The sequence below is a fragment of the Limulus polyphemus genome, unplaced genomic scaffold (genome assembly GCF_000517525.1).
Source record: "Limulus polyphemus unplaced genomic scaffold, Limulus_polyphemus-2.1.2 Scaffold886, whole genome shotgun sequence".
Taxonomy (NCBI): domain Eukaryota; kingdom Metazoa; phylum Arthropoda; class Merostomata; order Xiphosura; family Limulidae; genus Limulus; species Limulus polyphemus.
The window spans coordinates 245,135-263,154 of NW_013666496.1; the positions used below are offsets into that span (position 1 = coordinate 245,135).

General features: G+C 37.8%; 1 protein-coding gene across 2 annotated transcripts in view; it reads left to right on the forward strand.

Moving 5' to 3' along the window:
* Positions 1 to 18,020, forward strand: part of LOC106461044 (serine/threonine-protein phosphatase 6 regulatory ankyrin repeat subunit B-like) — a 48,863-nt gene that overhangs the window by 3,651 nt on the left and 27,192 nt on the right. For both annotated transcript variants that reach the window (XM_022387868.1, XM_022387869.1), the window contains exons 2-3: positions 13,561 to 13,747; positions 14,411 to 14,477. In XM_022387868.1, the coding sequence (XP_022243576.1) occupies positions 13,561 to 13,747; positions 14,411 to 14,477 (254 nt within the window). The remainder of the gene's footprint in view (positions 1 to 13,560; positions 13,748 to 14,410; positions 14,478 to 18,020) is intronic.

Consider the following 18,020-nt stretch of genomic DNA (forward strand, 5'->3'; position numbering starts at 1 on the left):
ATCAGGATAGATAAATGGGGGAAGAGGGGACATCGGCATCTCGACGTGGTCAGGATTGTCAGCTGGGAGGGGCATGACATAAAGGTTCAGTAGGTGATCAGCTGGTGCAAAAATGCTTCTCGGAGTGGGTACAGTGGTGGCAGAACATCGGAGAAGATGAGATTGTGGTCATGAAAACATTTATTGACATAGCGAGTGCGAAGCTGTTGAAGGTGTAATAGAATGTGAGGAACGTTGATACTGTGATAAAGGTCAGAAGTGGGACTAGGGAGTTTGATGCCAAAGGCGAGCCGGAGGGCATGGCGCTCCAAAACCTGGAGACGAGAGTAGAAGGTCAGAGAAGCAGATATCCAGGCTGTATGTCCATAGGTTAATCAGGGTCTGATAAATGTCTTGTATGTGTATAGCATAAGAGGAGGATTCAGGACCCAGAAGGTACTGGTGAGAGAACGGAGGAGATGAAGACGTCGAGTAACCTTAGCAGAAAGGGCAGATAGGTATGGCTTCCAAGTAAGATGCCTATCAAAGACAATGCCTAGATAGGTCACGGAGTCAGAAAGGAGGATCGGGACATTGTCAACCCCGACATAAAATAGAAATGGGTCCTGCTGGCGGCTATCCCTCAATGTTCCTAAGACACGAGCTATTCTTTTTGGTCCAACTCGTCATAAGTTTCGCCCTTGCCGTTCCCAATGAAAGAATAGACCATTCCAAGCTTTTACTTGTTGTTAAACAAATGTTTAAACAACTCTATTCAACTATGTACCAGCTGCCCAGTGTGGCTAACAATATGAATAATTATAATGTGGCGGAATGCTACAAGTTCTTCAAATACCTATTGTTTGTTTGTTTTGAATTTCGCGCAAAGCTACACAAGGGCTATCTGCGCTAGCCATCTCTAATTTAGCAGTGTAAGACTAGAGGGTAGGCAGCTAGTCATCACCACCCACCGCCAACTCTTGGGCTACTCTTTTACCAACGAATATACGGATTGACCGTCACATTATAACGCCCCCACGGCTGAAAGGGCAAGCATGATTATTGTAACGGGGATTCGAACCCGCGACCCTCAGATTGCGAGTCGAGCGCCCTAACCACCTGGCCATGCCGGGACCTTCAAATACATATAGAATGGTAGGTTTCTTTTTTGTGAGTGTAAAAACACTTAAATACACCAGTTCGATTTTCGATACCTCACTACTACAGAGGTTTAGTTTGGTTTAATGTTTCGACCCCTCCAGACAATTCTGATGCTATGTCTCCTACCACAGAGTATATAATCCCTTTCATCACATTAATACTACAGAATGTGCTCCCTTTCCAACGTACGTTCGTTCTAGATCATATTATCAGTGCTGCTAAGACTGCCTTCACATGCAGACCACTTATTCTGGACTTAGCTCTCACTTTCTATTTCGTCGTCTATGGGATCCGGCAGAGATTACAAGTTGAAGTTTTTATTTGTCACTATTCAGACAGCGGCTCCTATGATTGTATTATCCTTAATGAAACCTTTCTGAAACCCACTCAAAGGATCCATCTGTCAGGGTACACTCTTCATCGCCATGATCATCCTATGGGTCGGACCCGAGGAGGTGTGGCAATCGCTACAAGTACTCGCCTTCCTGTGCACCTACATTCCCTTCCACAGCCCACTTACCCTGAGCATTTGGTAGCCATTGTTTACTTCCCATCTCGTATCATCACTATTGCAACTATCTACATTCGTCCTGGAGTTCCCTTGCCCAATGTCTTTCTCTCCTTTCTGGACCACTCTTTTTGCAGCTATGTTTTTCTTGCTGGTGTCAACTACCACAGTAGGACCTCTGCCGAACTTGTCTGTTTTCAGTCCTCCTTATGTCTCCTGTCTGGTTCTTTGCTACCCCTGCCTGTCGTCCAATATCTCGCTCGTCACCTAATATTGTATTTGTTTCTTCCAACCTGGTTCCTTTTATCACTCTCCAGATTTGTCCTCCAGTTGGTAGTGATCATCTCCCCATAGAACTTTGTCTCCATTCACAGTCCTTGTCTGTTCCTCGTGCTTCCCATCGGGCTCATCTAAATTTTCGTTCTGCTGACTGGAAATCTTATGCTTCACACATTACTAATGCCATACCAGATATGGATCGACCTCTTACTACAGCAACCGACGTTGACTTCTTCACCACGTTACTCACCACTCTTCTCTCTGATGCCAGTGCTTTACACATACTGACTTCTTCTTCAGCTCCCCATAAACCAGCCTTACCTCATAGAGCTGTAGATCTGTTACATCACCCTTCCACTTTATTGCGTGAATACCACCAGTCTCATGATCCTTTGTTGCTGCAACGATCCCGGGGTCTTCAACGTACTGCCCATAATTTTGTTTGGGCAGTCCGACGTCTAGCGGTGACATCAGGCCTGTAACAAACTTGGTCATTCCTCTTCTTCCTCGCAATTCTGGAACCGTTTTAAGCTCCTCACAGGTCAATGATGCTCTCTCTTCTATCCTATACTTGTTGGTGGTGCTGCACCTTCTACTTCTTTGGACAAGGCCAATCTTTTTGCTGATTTTCATGAACAGAACTTTCAAGTACTGGAATTTCATATTCTTGACTACAGTGACACTACAACCACCGTTAACTCAACCGTTGCCTCCCTCGTTGACCTTACTCCTAGTTCCTCATATGTTGTTGACAATGATTTCTTACATGCTCCCATTACTGCAGCTGATGTCTGGTGGGTGCTGAAGAACAGATGTAACTATGCCCCTGGTCCTGATGGCATCACATACTGCCAAGTCCATTATGCCCCTCTGCAATTCCTTCGACTTCTTGCATTGTACTACACCTTTCTTCTTTCCTCAGGATTTTTCCTGATTTCTAGAAGTTATCCACTATCCTGCTTTTTCTGAAACCGGGTAAACCTGCCTCTGATGTTAATTCTTATCGTCCTATCAGCCTCACTAGTGTTTTCAGTAAAACCTTTGAATGCATCCTTGTTGCCCGTCTTCATCAATACATAGCTACTCATAACCTGCTGCCTCATACACAGGCGGGATTTCGTCCACGCCTTTCTACTTTGGATCAACTTCACAAATTGTCTGACTCACTTTCCAATCATTTCAACACTCAAAGACTTTCCTGCATGCTCCTGTTTGATTTCCGGCATGCTTTTGACTCAGTTTGGCATCAAGGTTTACTCCACAAACTGCATATGTTACACTTTCCTATTCTCTATATTTGTCTCATCTCCTCTTTTCTACACAGGCGGTGTGCCACTATATCAATTGATGGGATTCTCTCTCGCACTTTCACACTACATGATGGAGTCCCACATGGTTCTGTGTTGTCTCCCCTACTGTACATTCTCTATGTTGCTGATATGCCTTGTCCCCAGCCTCCTCTTCAGTTGTTTCAACATGCTGATGACACAGCTTTGCTAGCCCATTGTTCCACGATGTCAACTCTGAACAAGCTGCTCCAGGCTGCTGTAAATTCTTTTTTGTCCTGGTGTCAGTAAAATGACCCAAATATTATTATTTAATGGTTAAGCGGGATTTAGTGAAATAAAACAATAATCTGGTTAGTCTGTGTTTATTGTTCAATATAGATTCATATTAACTGAGCGAATATCTGATTTGTGTGTTTATTGTTCAACGTAGGTTCGTGTTAACTAAGCGAATATCTGATTTGTGTGTTTATTGTCCAACGTAAGTTCGTATTAAAAAGAAACCTATCACAATATCCACAAACTGACTGTAACTCATATCCACACACTGATTGTTATTCATATCCACACACTGATTGTTATTCATATCCACAAACTAATTGTTATTCATATCCACTCACTGATTGTTATTCATATCCACAAACTAATTGTTATTCATATCCACACACTGATTGTTATTCATATCCACAAACTAATTGTTATTCATATCCACACATCTGATTGCTATTCATATCCACAAACTGATTGTAACTCATATCCACAAACTGATTGTAACTCATATCCACAAACTGACTGTAACTCATATCCACACACTGATTGTAACTCATATCCACACACTGATTGTTATTCATATCCACAAACTGATTGTAACTCATATTCACACACTGATTGTTATTCATATCCACAAACTGATTGTAACTCATATCCACAAACTGACTGTAACTCATATCCACAAACTGATTGTTATTCATATCCACAAACTGATTGTTATTCATATCCACACACTGATTGTAACTCATATCCACAAACTGATTGCAACCCATATCCACGCACTGATTGTTATTCTCCACATACAAAACTAAAAGACCTATTAAGTATTAGTCAGTAAAATATAGGTCAATATCAGAAGCTCGAAATGCGATTTCTTATCTGTTGCAAGCTCTAAACAGGTATGTTTGACAGTGGTTAAACAGGTAAAGTGGGTTACAGTATTAAAATATATTATAGGGGAAACAAAAAATATCAACTTGCCCGAAAATGTTCTCTTCAACATGCCTGAAAGGAAAAGCACGAGTTAGTGTCACAGAGGAGTGAAAGAAGAAATAAAGGTATTTGTGTAGAGAAGCACATTACGCTAGGAGACTGGTATATATATATATATATATATATGACACAACGATTTGTAAGCCTAATGAAGAAGACAGACCGATGCTCTGTCGAAACACATAGTTTGTGTTCAAATGTTTCAGTATGCTTACAAATAGTTGGGTTGGGGAGGCATGCTCCCCCGAAAAAATGTTATCATGAACATGCTGGGAAGGTAGAGCGTGAGTTAGTTTCACAGGGGGGTAAAAGGAGAAGTGAATCAAGGTTGTCAAAATTAGGGGAGTTCAGGAGACATGTTCCCCCGAGTGGTAGCCTAATGCAGTGGGTGCCAGTATATGATAGAAAACGAAGGAGAGAAGGGGGTTGAACAAGCGAGATTTATGTGAGATTAAGGAGCTCAATGACCAGCTCCATGACCTTCTATTTTTTATGCCACAATTTCTATATGTTTTCGACATTTTTATTTCCATCTACCAAACAAGTTTTAGCATCTTTACCTATTTATTTTGGATTAACATCTTTATTAAGGTTGAAAAATCCTAACCCATCAAAAATTGTTTTTATTGCCCAAGTACTTGTGATTGTTTCCTCATTCGTCGTTCTATATGTATGTATATATATATGTATTTAACTGTTATGCAGCAGTGATTATAACTAGCTATCTAGTAGAGAGGTAGTAATAGAACACAACTAAGAAAAAGGAAATTTTGGACTTTTCAGTAATCTATCAGTATGCGATGAGTCATCAAGTTTTGTAGTTAACAGTAATGAATTCCACCGAGTCTCTAATCTCTCGGCATATTTTCATCCCTGGAAATGCAACCTTGATTAACGATTGGACATAATTGGTAATTTATGGTCATCGTCAATCACGAGGCATGTAATGAATTACAACAGACGGCTCTTGAATTAGATAAGAACAAGATTTCTTATGCATTCAGTACCTGAAAATAGGGTAAAAAAAAGCGATAGATACACGTGCTGATAAAAAACGTGCTTCATCTGCCCCAGAGTAAAAGCCTTTACGAGATTTGCCGTTATCCCGGAAAACTGTGGCAAAAAAAAAAAAAACCTATTAGATCATTGATTACACGGTTGAGAGTTTTTTTTTCTATTACTCTTAACTAACCTGATGAACGTGTAGTTTATCTCGTATGTTAAATTATTTGCCTTACCGAATAAGCAACACAGACGCTGTAAATGTTAGCTACAGAAGTGACTGTCTTGAACACGGTGATTACATCATCATGTATGCTATAGAATTATGACGTCATCTCAGCTTTATTAATGCGTTTTTTCCAGTACAGTCACTACAGTTCAGCTGTATCGAAACCCCGTTTTCTTTTTCTAGCGGTGTGAGCTCTCAGACTTACCAATGAGCCACGTGGTGGGGGGGGGGGGGCACAGCTGATGGGATATTGTTAAGACGTGAACACAATAATATTGTTAACACGTGAACACAATAATATTGTATTGTTAACACGTGAACACAGTAATATTGTATTGTTAACACGTGAACACAATAATATGTTTCTTTCATATTTTCATTTCCAGTTACTTATGAATGTACAACTGCATCTAACACACTAGAATAATCTGTACTGTTATTTGTCGATGCGCAAAATCTCTAATCAACATTTATTTAAACTTCCACCCATATTCAATATCTGTCTAGACTTCTAGCAATGTTTTTCACTCAACATATAATCAAAGTTGCACCACTGTTGTTTTGTGTTATATTTGCATTCGTTTTATGATCAGTTATTATGTGTCGAGCATACAATAATAATTCGTTTTTTCTATCCATATTCATTTTGAAAGTCGTCAAGAATTCTACAAACATCGTCGTCTGTATCACTATTCCTAACGTTAGAAAGTTCTCTTTTAACTAGAAACACATTAAAATTTAGTCTTATTTTTTATTTAAAATTATTTACAAAGAAATATGTGAGATCTCTCTACGTATTTTATCTCTCTTGTTTGCCTTCTCGTGAAGGTCCCCAAATGGGTTAGCGGTAAGTGTACGGACTTACAACGCTAAATACAGGGATTCCGTTACCCGCGGTGGGTAAAGCCCAAATAGCCCATTCTGTAGCTATGTGCTGTTTAAAAAAAAAGAAAGAAAAAAGACAGGATACCTTAAGTTATTAATGTATATATCCACCTATTGGTTAGCTATGATAACTAATTAAGTATAGCTAGTTTGGTATTGTATGAATCCAATTTTTGTTTTTGTGTTAGTTTTAAGAAAAATGTATTTCCTGTTTTTAAAGTGATATTTGAAAAAAAGAAATGCTTTTTTTTTGTGTCTCGGTGGTTCAGCTGTAAGTCAGTGGGCTTATGATGCTAAATATCGGGTTTCGACACCCGCGATGGGAAGAGCATAGATAGCCCATTGTGTAGCTTTGTGCTTTGAAACAAAGAACAAAAGAAATAAATCAAAGTTTTTCATTTCTTTGTTTGTCTTCCATGATATGTAAGTTCGACACTACTACAAATAATAAATCCGTCCTGCATGACACGGTTTTTTAAAGAGACCCTTTCTAGAGAGGTAAGAAACGAATCGATACGTGACGCGTGGCGCTCAGCATGTGGGAAGATCCTTTTTGCAGTTGACATAGCCCTTATTTCAGTAGATAAGACGAAGCTTTGATTTAGCCTAATGTTGTGTGTTTCTTACCGATTCGTTCCCTGAAGGTAAAGTTACAACAGACAAGTTTCGTTATATAAAGATCTATCACGACGTCTTTAAAAATTAAATTAATACAGACCATCGGGAATTAGTTAAATAATTGTTATTTTCTGCATATTCTTTGCCAAGTTACTAAAACCAGATCTCAGTTTGGTAACAATATTTATCGCATGCAATACACAATAACTCACTGGCTACTGTCCGTGCATATTTTACCATAATAAAAGCCAAACCCGACAGATATTTTTATTCTCTCATTCTGTTGGGTAAGCCATTTCCTTTTATTAATTCTAGTTGAACATTTGCTTCTTACACTGGTAATAATTTATACATTCAACATTTTAATGATGTCATCAATGGCTTGGGAACCAGAATATCTTTGTCGAGTGTGTTGTCATGGAGACAGTTCGAGAATTTTCATTGAGTGACAGAATTCAGAGTTAAAAAAATGATGATTAAGACATTTTCTGTATAGATGTGTTTCTTGTCGTTTGTTCTTCGGCCAAATATACATAAGAATGATTCATTTAATAAACGCATAAACTTTTTAACATTGTCGTAACGGACTGTCAGTTATAAAACTGCATTATTATTTCATTTTTCATTATATCAAACAATACTGGTTTTAACTTCTTAACTAAAAAAAATAAGAAATGTGTGTGGGGGGATCAGTTCCATATCCCCTTTACGTTACCAGCATGTCAGTCTTAGGAGTAGTGGTTACAAATGTCATTTAACTAAAGTATTTTAAATAAAACTTCGATTTGAAAGTAATAATATTAATTACGTTAAAATAAGTTATTATAATATCTTTTCCGGGTTTTACTTGAGTAATCTCGATTTTCGGGGGGGGGGCATTTCTAGCCCATTTTTATACAGTTTATATGTTATATTTGTTCTATAATTGTCATAATTACAGGTTATCTTATAAATAATTCGGAGGATAAAACCGATTTTACATTGTTAAAGATGTGTATCATCTAACTCATTCGGTCTATAGTCCAGAATTGTGAACAAAACTGACAACGTTGATATCGTTATTTTTAAAGTAGGTGTAGATCGAATATACTTTGAGACTGGAAGATTTAGGTTTCTGGAATGGTGTATTAATTAGACCAGTGGTTCCCAAACTCTTTTAGTCTGAGGTTCCCTTGATGTGAATAAAAACATAACTTTAGCATGGTAATTGAAAAATAGTGCGGTAGTAAAAACAATAACATCTCCTTTCAACATATTGTATCATTTAATTAATTCAACATAATTTTTATCGGCTTATTGTTTATTTATAATTAATATTAATTCAGTATCTTTGTTTTCGGCCCGTTTTTGGCAGCCCCCCAGACAAAAAGCTTCACGGCCCCCAAGAAGCTGCGGCTCCCACTTTGGGAAACACTGGTGTTTTCTACTGTTCACATCGGGTATAGTGAAGTCATATTGTATTCATTCAACAATGTTTCACAATACTATCAAGAGACCAGTGTTGTAGTTGATACCCAGCTGCTTTAGCATTATGTCCTGTGTATCATATATAATATTGAGGTACTTTAGCATTATGTCCTGTGTATCACATGCGATACAAAGGACAGGTGTAGGTTTAAACGTGGTACTATGAAGCTCCCAGTGTACACAGTAGTTCGTGTATTGTAACTATTGCACGTATCGTACTACTAATATCCATATTTGGGGATTTATGCTCCTTATTTATTTGATTGATTGATTTACAGCGTTTGTGCAAAGCTACGTAAGGACGATCTGCACATAGACGTGCCTAAGTTTGAATTAATAAAATTGAGGAAAGGTAATTACTCAACAGCATCCACCGCCAACTCTTAGGCTACTCTTGTCTAACCGAATAGCCGTACCTAAGTATGAATTAATAAACTTGAGGAAAGGTAACTACTCAACAGCATCCAACGCCAACTTTTAGGCTACTCTTGTCTAACCGAACAGTGGGGTTTGACCGTCACTTTTATAATCCACCTTCGACTCCAAAGTGCGAAGCGCAGTTTCTTAGTGGAATGGACGCGAACTGTGCACCATGCGATTCAACGCTAACCCCTAGGTCTACACTCACTGAGTTGCATTTCAAAACGTGCTGATTATAACATTGCAGTGTGAAAGAAAAAGTTGGGGATTAATAACAAAGTCTGTGATGGTAACCATTCTTGTGAAACGTTTTATCTTGGTTATCTAAGGGCACCTCTCAATGATAACGTTTGTTGTTGTTTGTACCACACAACAGGCTATCTGGATCGAAACCCGGACTTTAGCGTCCGAAGACTTAACGCTATCCCACTGCGGGACTCTCGGCGATAAGCTTGAGGGCTTCTAAAGATAAAATTCTGGATTCGATCCTTGCCCGTTTTGAGTTTAATAACAAATAAACCAGCTACCTATAAATGTGTGGTTTCTAACGAGGCGTTATTGTCAATTTTAAATGTTTTGAAATCGTATTCAGTTATTTCAAAACTACTCGATTTATTATATGAAATGCGAAAATATATAGATATAAATAAATGTAAATACGTTACGAACTATTATCAAATAGGAAAAATTTAAAATATAACGAAATAATATCAAAAAAACCGTTGCGTACACTTTGATGTATAGTTTGTTTGTTTTTGAATTTCGCGCAAAGTTACACGAGGGCTATCTGCGCTAGACGTCCCTAATTTAGCAGTGTAAGACTAGAGGGAAGGCAGCTAGTCATCACCACCCACCGCCAACTCTTGGGCTACTCTTTTACCAACGAATAGTGGGATTGACCGCAACATTATAACGCCCCCACGGCTGAAAGGGCGAGCATGTTTAGTGGGACGGGGATTCGAACCCGCGACCCTCAGATTGCGAGTCGAGTGCCCTAACCACCTGGCCATGCCGGGCCTTTGATGTATAGAATAGATATTTCCTATACACAAACTAGTAGTTATTCCCGTTTTAGCGCAATATTACATGGAACAAACGCTTGTTATCGTAATGAAATCAATAATTTCTTTAACACTTGTTATATCAGTTTTCTATTCATTGACATTATTTTGTATTCGCAACTACATCATATTTATGACAGGCCATCAAGTTTTTTAATTAAAAATATATTTTCACCACTTTATTGTAGTTATACCGTGTGTAGTTTTTAAAGGTAGTAATAACCTCTCTCTCTCGATGGTTTTATAGTATAATAATACATGTCTGTCTTACCGAGTAAGTTACGAACAGGTAAAAGGAACCTTCTTTACACGAGGACTATCTTCGCTAACCGTCCCTAATCTAGCAGTGATAGACATGAGAGGCAGCTAGTCAATAAATAACTCTTGACTGTAACTTTATAACGCCCCCATGGCTGAAAGGATACGCATGTTTGGTGGGACGGGGATTCGAACCCGCGACCCTCAGATTGTGGTTCGATCGCCCTAACCATCAGGCCATGCTACGTCCTATCATAAAAAGGACAACTTTTCTTTAGTTTATTTGTTATTATTATTGTTTGCGTCTTCAATTCTTAACACTCCAAGAAGATAATTTTAATTTTTTTCTAAACATTTAATAAAACTCAAGACTCGGGTTCATTTCCTATGCCCGGCATGACCAGGTGGTTAGGGTGCTTGACTCGCAATCTGAGGGTCGTGGGTTCGAATTCCCGTCCCACCAAACATGCTCGTCCTTTCAGCCATGGCGGTGTTATAATGTGACGGCCAATCCCACTATTCGTTGGTAAAGAGTAGTCTAAGAGTTGGCGGTGGGTGGTGATGACTAGCTGCCTTTCCATTTAGTATTCCTAGCTGCTAAATTAGGGACGGCTAGCGTAGATAGCCTTCGTGTAGCTTTGCGCGAAATTCAAAAGAAACCAAGTCATTTTGTATATTTTTATTAAACCATGCATTTGCAAAACCCAAGTCTGAAGTCCAATCCCCCCCCCATTTCTCTTTTAATCCAACATAACATTGATCTAAAGTCTGAAGACCAATCCTGCTTTCCCATTTTCATCAAGCATTCTCAGTCTACGTAAGCTAGCCTTTGATATCTGTTATATGCTAATCTTTGTAACTTAAACCTATATTTGAGCTTTCCCACATCATGGAATCTGCTACTACATTACACAGTAAACCTAAAATAAATATACAAAAGATTGTATGGATACGCTGTAAGTCGGGAGCTGGATGAAATCCCAAATCTCAGAGCCATAATACGATATTAACATAAGTTGTGAATCATATACCCAGTCATATCTAGTAATCATAGTTGCATGAGGTAATAGTAATGGCCTGTCATACTTTGCAATCATGGTTGTATTAACTAATGGTCATAGCCTGTCGTATCTAGTGGTCAGGGCTACATTAGGTAATAGTCATACCTCGTCTATATGTATGTATGTGTGGAGTAACAGTCATGGCCTGTCATGTATATGGCAGTTATGGTTGTAATAATGTGGTATTCCGAGGCTCACTAATTTCCGTGTAGGAATCGCAGAACTACTGGAGAATCCCTAGAAAATCCGAGTTCTGACAAATTCGATTGGGTTTGAAGAACAATAAGACACTGCAAGCGCCGCCCACGTAACTGACGGCTACTCTTACTACAAAACAATGGATGTATTATCCCTTGAACATCATCAGACTTACCAATAGAGAAGATCTTTCCCACGAGAAGACACACGTGATACCCTACTGAATGACCTAGATCAGTGGGTAGCTAGGGCGCAAGGAGACTTTCTATGTTAAGAATACATGTTAAATATATACAGAAATGTTGAAAACTTTATGTTTAAACTAAGTAAGTAGGAAATATATGGTAACATTGCATACCACATTAGATAATAGACATACACCAACGTCTCATATACATAGTAGTTATGGTTGCTTTCGTTAAGTCTTAGTGTAATAGTCTCTCAAGTATAGCAGTAACGGCTGCATTACTGAATTAGGTAATAATCACAGCCTGTAATATATATATAGCGATCATTGATACGGCGATTGTTACGTTAAGTAATATTTGTATTCTGTCAGACGTGCAAGTAGCTATAGCAATGCTACAGTCTGTAACGGGTAACTATCTTAACTGAATATGATACCATGGTATTCAATGGATGATCGTCCTAACTGTAATTGTTACCATATAGTCCGTCACGGATAGTCATCTTACCTCTAATATATACCATAGCCTGTCACGGATAGTCGTCTTGCCTCTAATCTATACTATAGCCTCTCATGGATTGTCGCCTTACCTCTAACCTATACCACAACCTGTCACGGATAATCGTCAGAACCTCTAATCTATACCACAGCCTGTCACGGATAGTCATCTTACCTCTAATTGTTACTATAGCTTGTCACGGATAGTCGTCTTACCTCTAATCTATACCACAGCCTTTCACGGATAGTCGCCTTACCTCTAATCTATAACACAGCCTGTCACGGATAGTCGCCTTACCTCTAATCTATAACACAGCCTGTCACGGATAGTCGTCTTACCTGTAATCTCAACCATAGTCTGTCATGGATAGTCGTCTTACCTCTAATTGTTACTATAGCCTGTCACGGATAGTCGTCTTACCTCTAATCTATACCACAGCCTTTCACGGATAGTCGCCTTACCTCTAATCCCTACCATATCCTGTCATGGATAGTCGTCTTATTTCTAATTGTTACTACACCCTGTCATGGATAGTCGTCTTACCTCTAATTGTTACTATAGCCTGTCATGGATAGTCGTCTTACCTCTGATTGTTACTACACCCTGTCATGGATAGTCGTCTTACCTCTAAGTGTTACTATAGCCTGTCATGGATAGTCGTGGGAGCCGAAATAGATAACAATTTGGTATAGTTCCAACGCTCGTTTTTTTATTGAACTGTGGTGAGTATGGTTTGTTTGCTTGTTGTTAAGCTAAAAGCTACAAGATGGGCTATCTGTGCTGTGCCCACCACAGTATCGAAACCCAAGTTTTAGCGTTATAAGTCCATAGAATTACCGCAAAGCCACTGGGGGCGGTGAGTATGGTATTAAAAGTTTTGTGATAAACACTGTTATAATTCAAAACCAAAACCTAGCTGGTTTTTCGAAGTTACTTTGTGTTATACACGTGTTTTTTTCTGTAAAGTTGGTAGTTCACAGGATATTACACTTGAATCAGTACACTGGGAGAGCAAAGAGACAAAACTTCCCATTACCTCGTGACTTCTGCACATACATATTATGCATCTGATATAAAAAAACTCGTGGGATACAGTTCCAATCGTCAGATATTTTCATGCATGCGCATGCGTAGACTGCGAGAGCTGAGATTTAAAGAAATTCATCCCATGTAGTTAACATTACCCTTTTTCTTCATAGAAACTTTTGACCTGCTGCAGAAAACACCTTTCTGTTGCTGGTAAATCGGGCAAAGAAACAGGGGCTCTTCATAAAGAACGCGAATTACTACTAGACCTTCAAACCAAGGAAAAGGTCACTCACGTGAATATTAACTGCCACGAGCCTAGCACAGGATCAACTCCACTCATCTTGGCTGTACTGAACGGTAAGTTTGGTATCTTTCTATCTGTAGAAACCATTTGCATGAATTATTTACTCCTTTGCTGCGCGTTGTATAAATTTACATTGGAAGTTATTAATTTGGTTTATCGTTCAGTTTCAAGACTGCAGGTCTTCGTTACTGCGTTAAAGAAATGTTTGATTTATTTTCTAACGTCGTGCGAGTGTAATTAAGAAAATAGTGTTTTTTATGTCGTATTTTGTCTTAAATGTGATAATTACATCTAAAATTATATAAAATAATTTGGTACACATGAAACAGAAGTTGTTGGATTTTCTATTTTAAAAAATTAATAAATTTCCTAAGGATTTTAGCGAATTTCCAAGAATAGGCTGGTTTCAAGAGTAACCACACGCCGGCTTCGAGAGTAGCAACATAACAACCCAGGCAATCCTTTTTTCATAAAACGAGTTGTGTTTGGAAAATTTATGTTAAAAAGAGACGAATTGTGTTTATTATCTAATGCAAGTTTAAAATGTTTTCTCTGCGGTTTCCGATGTTTATAAAGATTGTTTCTGTTGCACTTATTACAGTGTCAATCCTCGTAAGATCAACTGGTTGATGTTGAAATAAGGTTGTCAACTTGCATCAGTTGGTTTTGACCTACTTCTCTGCCATCAGCTAATTTGTTCGTCTGTTTTTCTCTAGGCAACCGTGATCTAGTCATGCTACTCCTTCACTTTGGTGCTGATGTTAATGCTACCGATTCCAAAGGGTAAGATGTTGTTTATTTCTTTTATTTGGACATTATTTAGTGACGGTTAATCACACTATTTGTAGTTGAAAGAATAGCCTAAGAGTTGGCGGTGGGTGGTGTTGACTAGCTGCGTTCTTTATTGTATATCATCTGAAAATTAGGGATGGCTAGCGCAGATAGTCCTGGAAATTCAACAAACAAATAAACGCAAATCCTTTTCTGAAGTAAAAAAAAAAAATGATGCAAATTGATATTATAATATTTCAAATAGTGCAAGGTCAGCAAACTGCTTAATAAAAAAGAATTTGGAATGTTTTAACGTGTATGCTGAAATATGAATCCGCGCGTTTACTGGTGAAAGAATTTTCGTATACCAGACGGCTTAAGGGTCAATTTGGTTCAACTGCTGTTTAGAACGGTTTAAACAGGGGTTTCTATCGTTCTAAGGAGTATAATTGTGGTTTATATACACGTTCTTTATACACACTTTCATGGGCTTCAAGGGAGTAATACAGAAAGAAAAGGCTTAAAAGAACGTGTTGAAATTCACGAAAAATAAACTTTTCTGCATTTCTTAATACTTCGAAACTAATCATGTTTTTACCAACATGCTTTTAATCTCTTGTGTATTCTCTGTGTAGGGTCTACAGAATGTCACACGAAAGATTTAAGGACCTGGCTAGATAGATGGTACAGAAACTGTGAAAGAATGAAGACAGATACCAAATAAAGTTTGTTTTTGTAGTTGTTAAAAATGTTAACTGAAAAAAATGAATAGCACATCAGTTTGCACATCAGGACGTGGATGGATAGATTTAACTTTTTAATTTGAATTGCCAATTTAGAGTTGAAATGAAAAGGAACCCATTTTGAGACAAAAAAAATTGAAGACGATTTGAATGGGCAATGAAGAAAACCTTATTACAAGTTTAATATAGAACAAAATCTTGTCGAAACGTTGTACATTTGCTGGTTGATCGTATATTAATTACATTCAGAAAGCATTACTATGTATTTTAATATACATGAAGATTGAGTGAATAATACCACCTAGTCCTTCAGCCGTTCTAAAGCTTTCCCTTGAACATAGGGTTAGCTCAGCTGAAAATGATAATGGAAAGTTTAGTAAAATGAGTAACTTGCCAAACTCTGTGATAAATATCTAGAAGACACCAGTAGAAGAAATCTTTAAAACACTGAGCTGCTTGCTGCTAAGTTTGGACTACGAAAAACAATAAGTCTAAACTCTATAAATCTGTAAACCTTATGTTGCGAAAAAAAGAAAGAAAATTGTTAAAATAAGCCACACTACTATTCCGTTTACATAATGAGTAAGTCGGTTAAAATCAAAAATATATGTTTGGCAGCTCGGTCTCCCAAACATATGCTTATTGGGGCACTGGCACGTGATCTTGTCCACTGGATGCTGCAACCAATGGGAATAGAGAGACCATTGTACTTGAAATTCCAAAACGACCCAGTTGCATGTTGGTAAAGGTATATTATTCAATCTGAAGTGGATCAAGGATTTTTAATTTCCACTTCTTAATCTTAAAGCTGAAAGATAAAGTTTTTTTTTTGAGGTACTACATTAGTCATTACTACAAATTGTTGCAAAATTGACAAAGCATTGAGGTACTACATTAGTCATTACTACAAATTGTTGCAAAATTGACAAAGCATTGAGGTACTACATTAGTCATTACTACAAATTGTTGCAAAATTGACAAAGCATTGAGGTACTACATTAGTCATTACTACAAATTGTTGCAAAATTGACAAAGCATTGAGGTACTACATTAGTCATTACTACAAATTGTTGCAAAATTGACAAAGCATTGAGGTACTACATTAGTCATTACTACAAATTGTTGCAAAATTGACAAAGCATTGCATAGGTTCATTCTTAATTTAGTGTTTTTAAAAATTATTTTTACTCATAATTTCGCACACGATTACTTTAAGTTTGATAGTTTCAAATCAAATGTGTATACTTTACAACTTAAATTTCTAAGCCTAGTTATATAAGCACATCAGACAATTTTAAGGAGTGTTAAATAAGATCATATGGTGGAATCACTAATCAACAGAGAGCTGTAATTATTATTCAGAGTTGCAGTTGAGGTAGTAATTAAACATCTTTAGAAATATTTATTGAAAGCTGCAAACTTAGCCCGTATGAAGTTGTTTAGTGTACATGCTGTTGATTGATTGATTGTGAACGTTTCGCGAAAAGATAAACAAGAACCATCAGCTCATAGCCGTCTGTAATTTTTAACTCGTACACTAGAGGCGATTACTCAACAGCACCCACCTTCATCCCTTGGGATTATCTTGTCTGACAGCAAAGTGGGATTTGATCGTCACATCAATAGTGCACCCACGACCCGGAAGTGCGAGAAACGTTTTTTTTTAAGTCAACGGGACACGAAATACGGATTCACTGTCCAGACACGCCAACCACTAGGCCACGCCCGGCCCACGTGTAATTGTTTATTGATGTATATATGTATTCATGAACTTGTTTAGTGATGTATATGTAGACATAAAGCGATGACCATTATATTTGAAGAACCGTTTGATTTTAATTTGTTATACCAACATTCACATATTTATATTATTTCGATAGTTTTTCCCATGATTAAGTGTATAACACACACACACACACACACAATTTTATGTAAGAGCTCGCGGGAATATAGTATCCTGTATAACCTTAAGCGTCATATTTTCATAAATTGCCATTAATTTACATGTACAGTGTATAACCATAACAGTGGTGTGGGAAAGAGTCTCAAACCGGAGGTGCTTGGCTAGACATGGCTAATTAATTTACAGTTGTAAAATATGTCAAATATGTAAAGTTTCGATGCTTGTGCATAAGCTTGATTCTTCAAAAAAGTGCCGGTAAATGTTGGCAGACTCGCGATACTGGTATTTCATGTCGGACTTCAAGGTTTTTCCGCAATTTAGTTAACAATGTGAACGAGAGTACGATGAGAAACGTTGCACCACTACGTGTTTGATTGGGACCCGAGATGGGCTTCAAGGTTTTCCCGCGATTTCCTAATAGTTAACAATGAGAACGAGAGTACGATGAGAAACGTTGCACTACTACGTGTTTGATTGGGACCCGAGATGGGCTTCGAAAACGGACAAACCATAGATCGAGACCTTCTGTACGCACGTGCATAGGAAGTGGTGTTGTATTACATGGTCATCTCTTCCATATGCCATTCAATGTTACCCTTGGTTCATTGACCTTTTTGTGCCAATCATTTGAACGCGCATGTTTTTCATTAATGATGTGCCACGAACACATCGAGTCTGTTAACATTCTCCCATAAATAAATTAGTGTATTGTAGGACAAACTGCATCTACATCTATATGTGAGTTTCTCTCTCGGTTGTAAGATAATATATTACTATCAAATTAATAATGTAATTAAATAAAGCCCTGCCACGATATTTATGTTAAATTACAAATCAAAATATCCACACACTGATTGTTATTCATATCCATACACTGATTGTTATTCGTTACAATCAGTTTGTGGATAT